General features: G+C 38.5%; 1 protein-coding gene across 3 annotated transcripts in view; it reads left to right on the forward strand.

Annotated features, from left to right (window-relative positions):
* Positions 1-13,150, forward strand: part of TTC13 (tetratricopeptide repeat domain 13) — an 815,569-nt gene that overhangs the window by 263,848 nt on the left and 538,571 nt on the right. For 2 of the 3 annotated variants that reach the window (XM_069235030.1, XM_069235031.1), the window contains exon 9: positions 8,666-8,742. In XM_069235030.1, coding sequence (XP_069091131.1) covers positions 8,666-8,742 — 77 coding nt within the window. Of the gene's footprint in view, positions 1-8,665; positions 8,749-13,150 lie in introns of all 3 variants that reach the window. The other variant, XM_069235032.1, reaches the window with a different exon arrangement.

Here is a 13,150-nt window from a genome sequence, read left to right on the forward strand (position 1 = left end):
CATAGAAACAAGCAATGAAAGTAAAATATATCTATATATGGTGATTATATATCCATGCACAATGCAAAGCTAAAAATATGAATTAAAAATACATCACCATGGGGCTTGACAGTGACATCTCTTTGCCACCTTCAAGTCGAGAACCCAGACGACTGCGGAAAGAGAGAACCACCCTCAATGGGAATCCGGGCAAAGGTGTCCCCTCCCGGAATGAGTTCTGTCTAACCCCAGTCATCAAGCTTCCCTCTTAAATACCTTAAACTAGCTGGAGAGAAGAATTCTAGTAACTCCCCCCTCCCATGCTGTAAGTTGTTATTCAAACGCTGGCTGTACCTGTCCGTGTTGCTAGAGCACGCTTAGAGATTGGGCACATCCCAAGGTGCGCTCACAAAACCAAACTGTTCCCCTCCATACCATAAACATTCTCTGGTACATCCCTCAGTCTTCTGTGTTATGTCCCTACCTTTGTGAGAAAGAGAGTAAGAGGAGCGAAAAACATGTTGCATGAGTTGTGCATGGAAAAAAATACCTGCACCACCAATATGACGGTGTTTGAAGCTAAGCTAAGCACAAAATGGACTCAGTGGTCACAGATAGCATTACACACATGATTATTATTCAACCAGTTAATGACTTCAGAAGAGAGGTGAATGTCTGTTGGTCTTCAGGTATGTTTTGGAGTATGAGTGGTTATTACAAATTAAATAAAGTGCATTTAGTGGTGAAAGAAAATCAGAAGGTTGTTAACATATATTTGCATGTATAAAAGTTTCTCTCTTAATTCAAAGACGAGAAGCGAAGATAGGAGAGCTGAAAGAGAAGACCAACTAATCCAGTTGGCTATAGGGAAAAAGTTTCAGAAGACCATAGCAGTCTCTTCATTATCCAATCATCCTGACTGCCCCTCCACCAAAACATTTGAAGCAATTGCACTAGTAGGTTTGGCATTGGGATTTAGCACCAATCTGCTGCTGTGGAATACACAGCTGTTGACTCACACACATCTCACAGAAACTGAATTTTAGTTCCAGGCCAATTGTACAATCAGTCTTACCAGCATCTTCACTTCTGGACTACAAATTGACAATAGATGCTAGTGCCCAGGATTCAAAACTCTGGAAACTCTAGATTGTGTCTTCATTTCTCTCTTGTGCCTTGTCAACCACTGACACTTAGTGGTTTAGTTCACCAACATCCTGCCCTGTATTTGAAGTATGACCATTGACTCTTTCAGATTTATTATTTGGTTTTGTGTGGTTAGGGCTATGTGCCCTCAGTTGTCCCTGGAACTCCTTCACAGTGTCATCTAGAGGTTTGTGCTCATGAGGTGAAGAGGTCCTTTTTTACTTCTCATCGACCATTTTCTCACACTTTGGGGCTGAACCACCTCCATACCCAGGAGCAGTGCCCTGGGGCACTTGAGCATTCTCACCTCTCCTGTAAGTGTCTCTGGTGCATTGATCTAGTTTGCTGGGATCACTGATATAATATCGAAACAAACAATATTGTGCATTACAAATGTCAAATACTGTAAACAAAAATATTGTGTTCCTGTACTTATAATGGTAAGTACACAAATATTTTTAAAAGAATTGTTTCACACAAATATCCTTAAAGGCATACAAATATATTAGTTATACAAACATACACACACACACACACATAGTTTAAAGTAGTAAATCTTAAATATTGTAATATACACCATTAATATAATGTTGGGTAAATAAATCTCACTAATATTTAATACTGTATAAAAATATGTACTTATACAAACACATGCATATATGTGTGTATGTTTATATGTATATATAAAGCACAATTATTAAAAAATTATATTGTACATAATTTTAATTTTATTTGTTAGTTTAAATGTACTATTATAAAAAGCATATATATTTTTTGCGTAACACATCACAAATACTAATAATTAAATTCCAAAACATATAAATTACTCAACAAATGAAATAAAAAGTAAAAAATTAAGACTTTTACAAAAAATATTATAAAAATTTAGAAACTAATAAAAATATATGCTATGCAACTAAAATGATAAATATTAATAATGAATATATTTAAACAATATTAGGAAATGTATTTAAATCTGGGAATGATAGATACACTATTCCCACTCCAGTTTATTCAACAGTAGAATAAACATTAGACTTTGGAGGTGTAAAATTTCCTGTTCTGACTCCAGTCTGTGCAACAGTAGGGGAAGGACTGGACTTTGAAGGGGTTACAATTACTATCCCCACTCTAGTCTAAGCAACAGTAGGGAAAGTATTGGACTTTGGAGGGGCAAGATGTCCTATTCCCACTCTAGTCTGTGCAACAGTAGAGAAAGTATTGGACTTCGGAGGGGTAAAATTTACTATTTCCATTCCTGCCTGTGCAACAGTAGGGAACTTGTTAGTCATCAGAGGTGTTAAAATTACTATTCATGCTACAGTCTGAGCAACCGGAGGGATAGTGTTGGACGTCAGAGGGTAACATTTACTATTCCCACTCCAGTCTGCTCAACAGTAGGGAAAAGTTTGGACTTCTGAGGAGTAAGATTTACTATTCCCACTCCAATATAAGCTACAGTAGGTAAACTCCTTCACTTCACACATTACTTACGTGCATAACCACGTTATTTTAGAAAAAATATAAAATGCTTACTATAAATATTACTTAACATAATATACATATAATATTTATTATTAATCTTTATTGCGTGATTTATATTTTAAAAATAATAATAATTTGCAATGCAATACAGTACTCAGTAAGATACTAAAGAAGAGAAATTAGAAAAGAAAAAGACACGTTTGCCCAAGGCAGACATGGTTCCTATATTATAGCAATAGACATAATCAGCCCTGAAAAAAGTGATGTGACTAGATGACTGGAGAGGCAAAAATTACTAGTGTTGTGCTCAATCACGTTGCAGTCAATAAGTCATTAGCAAATGGTCTGTAAAAGCATCAGATTTAAAATTCGGTCAAGTTAAAAACACAGATTGAGCCTGCATCCAATAACGATGTTGTGAAGTGCAAAAGTATTGGTGCAAGAAATGCAAAATATAATAAAAGACTAGGTTTAGTTGTCACAAAGGGTGCTGATACAACAGACAGGGCATCTAAAGGGGTTAACCATTTATTAGGTGAAGGTGTGGTAAATATTAATGTACTCACAGCGTATTATCACCCCGAACCCTTTCCCACCTCATAAGCCTAAGCCCAATTTTGTCTTAAGTCTCAAGAACAATTGCATCAGAGCGCTGTTCAGCCTTGAATCAGTTGGATCAAAACAGGCCATCACTGACCCCCTGCATAACCTGATGCCATGTGTGTTCCATAGGAGCTTGTGCCAATTTCCCATGAGAGGAGGGCACAGGCAGAGTACATGAACAATATCTTCCTGGCTCTGGAGACATAACTGACAGGCCACACGCGCCCCTGGTCTTTTCCATACAGGCAGGTGGTTTAAGATCCGCAATAGACACAACCTATATTTCATAAACTAGGCCTTGGTCCAGTCGTTGAAAGGTTTGCTTAGGTACCTCTGTGGTTTCAACCTCGTGTAGCTTTGGAGCGTCATCCAACCATAGCATCGTCGGGACAGGTAGTCCTTGTCATCTAGCAGCGAGAGCATTCATGAACTTGGTTTTGTCAGGGTTTTATACTGCTGATGATTTAGGGGAAGATCCCTAGCTTTTATTAGGCTGAGAGTGTCCCGGGCCTGCAGCAAGTAGTCCCTGGCTGGAGAACGGGTATTTGTTTCCAATTCGGACCAAAGAGAGGAACCAAGTGAACCTTCCTTTGCCAGTTTGAATTTATGGCAGCACATCACAACGGCCGCAGTTCAAGCGATTGACTGCTTGATAATGCTGACTCCATCCTGATTTGTGCAGGGGATGAATGAGCAGGTAACTGAAAGATATGCTTATACATTTTAAGTAACATTTTGTCCAGAATAATGCTGTTGCAGCATCTTAGGGCCTTACTTCCTCAAGCTAGAGTTGGGAAGACATTTGCTTGACCTACCTGCAGGATTGGCGTGATCATGGGGCCTTTAGGTGTTATGTGGAGGGACCGTAACCCAAATGCCAAGACAGAACCTTTTTTCCCGATTTCCTCTGTTTGGCCCCCAAATCTCCTGTTCTCAATAAAGAGAACATCAAAGTACTTGACGTTTTTTTCTTACTCCTACTCTTTCTTGACCTAGAACCCGTGTGTGTGTGTGTGTGTGTGTGTTGGTGTGTGTGTGTGTGTGTGTATATATATGTGTATATATATATATATATATATATAAAATATCAGTACTCTGTGTGATATTATGTCATACAGAAGAAGCACATTACATTCAAATATGGTGCTGCCATTTTTTTTGTCTTCTTATTTTTTTTCGTCTTCTTATTTTTTTTTCCTTTCAGGTGGATTAATCCTATTTTGTTGTTCATTATTCTAATATATATTGTTTCAGTATAGTTTAAGTCGAAACACGTCTTATTGCAATAAACTTTCCATGATGTACACAGCACGCCCGAGTGCGCGTCTTTCAGTTACTCCTTTGGCTGCCGGTATTGGTTATTTACTGTTTTCACCGCCATACGACGTGCCACCCCTGTCTGGGTCCCGTTTGGAGTTGTTGGTTCAGCATATATATATATATACATATATATATCTCATTAACCACTTTACAAAATTAATAAACAATGTAATAATTTCTTTCCAATTTAAAAATAATGGTTATATAATTACTGAGCTTTCCCCCATATCCCTACATGCCTAGCAACCCATAAATAAAATATATAAATATAACACAATTTGCATAATTGATAATCAATTAAATGACTAAGTTAGTAATAATTACATAATTAACTTCCCACCCTATACCCATACAAACATAGCAACCTAACACATAATTAATTCAATCAATTGCTTACTATACATAAGTAATATCAATCATGTACTTGCTTACAGATTAATTAATTCTTAATTATTACTTAATTAACTTACCACACTATCCTCCACAAACCCAACAACCAGGTATGACACTATAAATTACTATTAACAATGGCATTAAAGTTCTAAATCACTTAAAATTACAAACCATGCTAATATGTGAACTAGAACACATTAAAATTATAATACAATATTTTTACAACTATAGTATTAAAAACGATAGTAACAACGGTGTTCATGAAAATTATAGTATTTACCTGAAAAAAACAATATGCCTAACAGTATTTCTGCATCACAATATTTTTGTGTCACAATATTTCTTTCTGATATTTCAGTGTGCTGCTATTTACAACTCATTATTTTGTCCAAATACCCTCATAGGCTGTGTCCCTTTGCCTGCCTTGGGGACTGTTGGACTCTGGAGCAAAGTGGGTTTCAGGTCTGGGTTGATCCCTTATGGGGATACTTCTCTCTAAGTGCGCCAGTGTCTTCATTTTGAATCTAGTCTTTGGCTACGTTTGTACAACCCCCTTGTTACAAACGTTGTACCTCACACACATATATTGGATTCTAAACTTTGTCATTCATATATGGTTCAATAAACTGAGGCAATAACTTGTGGTAGCCTTGGAGGTAATTAACATGCATGTGAAGTAGCACCTCATAACCAGAAAGTAGGAGTGGGAAGAAATTAGTGATCACTAAATTTCTTATGTGCATCAGAATTACTTGGCATTGTTATGAGAAAATGAACTTCAGCTTGATTGATTCCATTAGTTCTTTGTTGGAATCAGGGCGGGTGCTATTGCTTCATCTGGTTGACTCTCACGTTGGTCATCTATGTCCTGATAGTACCAAGAGGATAAATTGACATCCATGTCTATTGCAGCAGTGAATGCCAGCCCATATCTGGATATAGAATGTAGATCTAAATCTCAGATGTTGATTTACAGCAGTCCATGCACATGCATCACATTCTGCAGGAAAACACTATTCCAAAAAGAATGAGCTCCTTTAGGTATTACAAATGTTTGATTTCACTTCATGGATACACCATGTCAGCTCCTGTACTACTTGCAGGTCCACAGTGAAACCAGAGGAATGCCGGGAGTGTTCTATATAAATATAGTTTTATGGTACACAGACCATGTGTGAAGACTCACTCATACTGTCCCACTAGTTTTCCCCCACCCTATCACCCTTTGTAAAATCTAGCATAGATGTTGGACAAAAGCCCAGTCCTCTACACAGGACATCAATCTGATTCTTAGACAATATATAGTTGTACATATTAACGATTGACACATTCTTTGTAGGTTTATGTACATCATTAGTATTGGGTACGATATTGGGTATTACATTAATTTCCTCTGATTGGGGGATACAGGCCTGGTTGTCATCCTTTCTTGTGTGTTCTTCTTTTTACTGCCGTCCCTGCCTCTTGTTTTCTTCCATTTGTGTTCTGTTTGTTGTACTTCTCTGAACATATACTGTACAGGGGGAGATACATAGATGACATTTTTCTCATCTGGACTGAGAACACTACACAATTCACTAAGCTCTTTGAACATCTTAATAACAATACATATAACCTGACCTTCACATATCATGTCAAGGCTGTTGTCCAATTCCGAATGTACTGAAGATTACAGAACTCTTCTCTCTTCAGTAAACCATATAATTAAAACATCATCAACACAAATCCTTACTTTATGGACTTTGTTTTTCTTTGACTTTTGGGTACTGTGGTATCTTTTGTTGTTTAATACACTTCTCCAATGTTTCGGCTAGGAAAGGAAGGTTGGTAATATCTGTGAGGTTATTGAGGTCATTGGGGTCCGCCCCTGTTTTTTGAGAATGGTGGTGATTTGGCCTAATTCGAGTAAGTCAGATACGGGCCTGAAGAGAGTGAGGCATTGATGATTTTGGTCCAAAATGATGAGATGTGGGTGATGTTCTGGATTAGGGTGATGAGGAGGAGATCGGTAATGTGGGATGTGGGCTTCAAGTTTGTGACTATTTTGAAGACTTCTCCTTCTGTCATATGTTTGAAGTCTGTCCAATTTGCATTGTTTTTCAGTTGTAGGAGAGTATTTTTTCTAGGGTCACTCCCGTCTTTAGTTACGTCTTGTGAGGGAGTTTTCGTGGTTACGTGTGTGTCAGTGGAGCAGGCGGGCTGTGATCTCAGACTAGTGTAAAGAATCAGAGATTGTTAAATTTTTGCAGCTTTGTCAGTGAAGAAGTTGGCTATGTCTTCGCAGCGATCATTGGTGGCTATTGTTTCATGTTGGGAGGTAAGGGTAGTTTGTTATTTTATTATGCTGAAGAGCTCCTTTAGTTTGTCGCATGCTCAAGTTGATTGTGAAAGAAAGTGTCTTTTTCCCTGAAGATGTCTTTCTTTTAGGAGAGCCATTCAGATCTTAGGAGTGAGAGGTGTGTGAGTGAGGGGTTCTATCTCCATAATCTTTCCAACTGTCTTAGTTGCCTCCTCTCGTTAAGGTCTACGTTGAACCAAGATCTAGGTTGGATTTTTCTAGAACGCTTTAGTTTAAGCGGTGCCAGTTGGTCTAGAATATCTGTCATCGCTGAGCTGTAGTGGACGTTGAAGTCATCTACACTGTGAAGGTGAGGTGGCAAATGTAATTGGGCACGGATCCTGGATTCCAACTCCGTTGGTGGGATTTGCTTGATGTTCCTTGCCCAGTGTATGAGTTTGTTTGATGGGGCTGGGTAGGTTATAGGGTGAGTATTGAGATTGAACAATATTATATGAAAATAATATTGGATGGTGGTTTGACCAGTCGATCGACATGATTCAATAAAGGGAGACAAGCTTACTTCTGGTAATTATCGCATTTATTGTGGGTCTGTTTGTTACAGAGTTGCTTGAGGTTGTTGATTTCAAGAAAGTTTATTAGAAGATGCCACAGTCTGTAATCTGTGTCGTTCCAGTGCATGTGGAAGTCACCTAGGAACACATCATTGGTGTCAGTTACGGAGAACCGTGTTTTTAGGTTGGTTAGCTCTTCGATGGAGAGTGTGCGTTCACTAAGTGGGTGATGGATGGTGTGGAGTTTGGTGGATATGGTACTTTGACCTTTGATTTCGTCTCAGATATTTGAAGGTTGAGTAGTTTGTGGTCTCCCGGGGGTTAAGGTGGGTTTCTTCTTTGTGGATGATCGCAAGCCTACCCCCTATTTGTCCTAGTCTGTCCCATCTAATGATGGAATAGCCAGGTGGTGTGAACAAGTCTAGTATAGGGGTTCAGTGATCATTAAGCCAGGTTTCTGTTAGGGAAGCAATGTCGATTTCGTCAGCAAGTATGTTTTCGGCTATTTCTGTGGTGTGTTTCACTGCTGATCTGCAGTTAAGGAGTATGCAGGTTAGGGAACAAGAACTATTCTTAGTAGAGTGTAGTATCTGGATGGTGGTTTATTGAACAGGAGGTCTGGATGATATCTTATGTTGAGGAATTCAATTTGTATTGGCTGATACTTCTTGGTTGGGGGGTAGAATTTTAGATTCTGGTCCAAACTTCAGTGCATTTGGAATGAGGCCCTCCAACTCACAGTACTTAATTGGTACATACTGTGCATAATTCTCCTTTATGTTACATACCTACTTCATGTGCTGAGGTGAGCAAAGTATGTGAAGTGTTTTTCTAATGTATTCAAAATAACAAAATTCTGAGTGTGGATCTTTTGAATATTTCACAGGAAGCTATTGAAACATTCAAAGAAGCTTTGAAGCAGAAAGCAGACTTTATAGATGCATACAAAAGCCTTGGACAAGCCTACAGGTAAAAGAGAATAAGATTTGACTTTTTATGTTTTTATTCTTCCAAAGGCAAGTGTTAAAACAAGTAATGTCAAGTCCAGAAATGTTGCTTTAGGTTGATTTATTCAGTGGCCTTTTGAGATGTTTCATTTCTGTTCAGTGTAGCACCAAACCAGGAGTTTTTCTTCCTGTGCTGAATACCTGCTACTCTGAGGCTTCCTAAAGTCCCTGGGGGAACCCCACACACTTAGATTCCAACTTGCATCACACATGCCAAAGAAGACTATAGGACAGAATAGAGTACATAAAAGTAAGCAAGTAAGCATTGTGTAGGGCAAACCCTTGTTGTAGTTGTATGTGATTTGGATCGAAAAGGATTCACTGGAAACTGATCTTCTAGCTTCAAAGGTTGTAAGAAGGACGTGACCCAAAAGTATGCACGTGAGATACTCAAAAGCATTCTCAGTTTACATGAACTAATATACAATGTCAGTTGGCTATTCGGCCCATTTACCCAACTTTTACACCACTTAGTCTACATGTTCATTGGTAGTGTCAACTCTCACTATTATTTGTGAGGCCTATGGATTTTGAAATCACAAATTACCTATTTCTGCCTCTTTCATAACACACAAAATACATTTTAACTCACTTTTACCTACTTTCAGAGGAGGCTGGGTTTTCTGGGCAGAAGAGGTATTAGTGCCAATACACTGATATCTTTTTTAAAATTGTGTGCCATCCTTTGGATGAGTCCTATTGGGTTCTGTTGAAGGACTCCATAAATGTTCTTGTGATGACCAATACCTTGCTTACGGCTGCTACTGCTGGGGCTTTAAATTCACTTTGAAAGTGCTTTAGTGGGGACCCTCCCCATTTATCAATCTCAATGAAAAATACAAACAACCTATTTGTGAACATACTATCTTTTTTTTATTGGAGAAAGCAATTATTTTGGTATGTCCCCCTGTAAAGTTTGTTGGGCTGTTTGGCACACCATTAAAATCAACACTACATTACATGCCAGTGTAAATAGTTGCTACAAAAATTCACATAGATCCGGCTTCCAGGTCCAGTGTGATAATTGCCTTCTTGCCTTGTGAATACCTATTCTCTAGACAAAAAGCCTGGCCCTTCCTGCCATAGGAAAGCTAAGGAGGCAGAGGGGAGAAATTGTCCTGTCAGAGCCTTCCACCACCTTCACACTATGTAAACTGTTTTACAGACCCTCAGTACTGAGCCAGCAGAAACAATTTGATATAATTCCACCATGACTGTTTGAATTTGATAGTGGATAATCTCAAAGATCGTAATCCTTAGGAATGTTTTAGTTTTGCTGGATCTCCAGACATTAATTAAGAAATAATCCAGGCAGCGTCTGGTTCACAGATACAGCTTCTTCCTCCCAGTATCCTTCTTATGGACAGAGATGCACTCTGAGCACATTATTTTCCTTTATGTGTGCTGCGACTGAAATTAGAGTGTGTAAGCTTTTACTGAGTTAGTCACAGTGTAACACAAGATCCTAGAGGAGCATTCTACAGTTACAGCCTCCTCTGGATGAACCTTTCCTGGTGGGGTTGTGAGAGAGGTTGTGATGCCTGCATTAAAAGACGCAGACATTTAGCGACATCCTTAGCGGATTCAGCAACCACTCTAAAACACTGCATTACTTCAGTGGGGGATAGATGTTCTGATGCTCTCATACATGTAGGAATGAAGACATATTCAAGCAAGTGGAAGCCATCTGCTGGAAACTGCACATTTCATTCCATTGATCTCAAAAAAGTATTAGCACAAATTCAAATAAATCTGTCAAGGATGCAAACTTGTGTTGTGTAATCAATCTGCCATATATATTCATTTTCATCCTAGTGGGGGATTACTTTTATATGCTTTCTCTGTTTCACCATTGCCATTGATGCAAGGGCCTTTACTTCAGTCTAAATGTGCTACACGCAGAAAGTTTGCAGAGGTTATAGTTATGGTAATAGCAGTCACTGTGGCTCAAGTGGCCACTTCACTAACCAGGCAACCAAAGCACTTCCTGTATCCAAAATCTTTATTGGTGCTACATTGGACAAAGCATGTCAGGTCCCGTCATGACTGCTGTGTTCTGCTTCTGTTTTGAAACCTGATACCATGGGTAAATTATTCCAAATCTCTGTTTGATGGCCTATTGTATTTTGGCAATATTACAAGCAGGGCTCATGAAACTCTCGCACCCACATCTGGTTTCATGATGAGAAAGTGAACTACACAAGAACATTTGTCTAATAGTAGGGAAACTTCTGGCTTTGCAATCTTTGTGGCCTTGATAAAATTCTTCTGACAAAATCTATTTAAAAGTCACAAACCAGAGTTTCCATTCATAGCTGACTCTTTGGGTCCCCTAGAAAGCAATAATTTATGGATGGTTTACTCCACTTTCATGCTTTGAGCTCAAAGTGGTCATTGAGTAGTTTCCTTTAATCTGCTCCTCTAAGAGATGATGGATCTTGTTTTTGATGTCATTACCATTGCATTGTTACACCTGAGCAAGTGGAAACAATCCAGTTGGTCCACCTATACCTCTGACATTTTATTCAATTTTTTTAATAGAATCCCTCTCTGAACAATGTAAACCTACCTAGAATGAGCAACCTGGAGAGAGATATGCTGTATTAACCCATGTACAATTGCAATAAACTCCTATGATTAGGAACTAGATGTACAGCTGATGGGAATTAACACAGCTTGACCTATTGACAGCTCTACACTTCTTGTGCTGATGTTCACATCTTGGATGTTTAAGAATCGTCAGGCCTACATTAACCCTGGCCTAGACAAGAAGACTTTGGCATAGAATCTTGCCCCTCAAAGTCATATATAGATTGTCCACAAAGCGTGCGATAATTCTGATTAGCTGCATGTAGGCCAGAAAGTTTTATTTTTATTACATTATTTGTGCAGTCAATAGTTACACATAGTTACAGCTATACAAGTGAAAATAACATAAACGCACCCTGTGTCCATAAACTCTAATCTAGTGCTTCCCAAACGTTTAGAACCACGACCCAGTTTTTAGAATGACAAGCTTCTGCGACCCACCTTTTATTAACGGACATGAGGTGGGGCAATTTTTTTTTAATGTATTAGTAGACGTGCTTTCAAGATGCTGTGAATTATCCAAACTAACATACTATACAATTTTTGGTGTTCCTCTCCAACAGCAATTGTTTGCAGAAGTCACAATCTTGGCCATTCCCCTTAATTTGTCTTTATTGGAGACTGTGGCCAAGATATTATTTGCCCTTAAAAGTGCCAGTAATACTAACTGTGAACACTGCCCAAGGGTATTGGAGCACTTACTTGAACACTAGATTACACCACATAAGGTCAGATTCATTTTATTTTCATTGCATGATATGTCCAGAGCCAATGATGGGACTCAAACCTGGTTCCACAGATCCAAAGTTCGCAGCTCTGGCCGTTAGGTCACATCCATTTTTCTCAATTTATGTATGAAAGTCATACACAAGTGGGATGATTGTGTATGATCACACATAGTGAGCACATTCTCTGTTGAAATGGCTTTGTGAAGTACAAAAGTAGCAAAAATTCTGAAAGGTTCTCAAGGAGTCTTGCTTGAGAATACTTGCAAGGGTTTCTTTTAAAACTGGACCTAGGGATATAGTTCAGCGCCTTGGCAGTGGTGCTGGAACAATTTTGAGAGTGAGGTGCTGAAATTAATATTACATCACCAAAGTTAATTGTGAAAAATCCTACCTTCATATAAAGTGTAGCAAATGTATCCAGAAAGAGAGTGGTAAGCATGTAGCTAGATTGTGGAGCACATTATCTCAAATACATTACTAGAGCATTGTGCAATAGCACACTGTCATTTACAGACAGCACATTTTCCGTTGAAATGCCCACTTAATTTGCAAAGACATACAGTTTTACTGATAAACTATATAGAACACAAAGTATAACGTTTGGAAATTGTGTTTCAGTGAACAGTCATCATTTGTGCATCACCAAGTAAAAGTGACTTGATTTGTTTTGATGCTATTAAAATCCCTGATAACAGCACGCTTCAGAATTACAAAAAAATGTGCTTAATTTTTGCTCTCCTGCTGATATAGTCTAAAAACATCTGTACAGTTTTTTACAGGTATTTAAAGTTTGTTGGTGTTGCAAAAAAGAAAGACGTAAACACCAATTCCCATGTTCAGAAAATAAGGGGAAATTTGTCAGAAGACATGGCCTGACATTTGACGTCTGCCTTTGAAGCAACAGCATCTTTCTTTATTGCTCTTTCGAGACCCACCAGCAGTAGGCTGGCTACCCACTACTGAGTCACGGCCCACAGTTTTGTGAAACGTATCTCTAATCCACATCACATGTAATAGAGGTAATGATTGTTCCTGTATGTGAGGCTT

The sequence above is a fragment of the Pleurodeles waltl genome, chromosome 5 (genome assembly GCF_031143425.1).
Source record: "Pleurodeles waltl isolate 20211129_DDA chromosome 5, aPleWal1.hap1.20221129, whole genome shotgun sequence".
In the NCBI taxonomy this organism is placed as follows: domain Eukaryota; kingdom Metazoa; phylum Chordata; class Amphibia; order Caudata; family Salamandridae; genus Pleurodeles; species Pleurodeles waltl.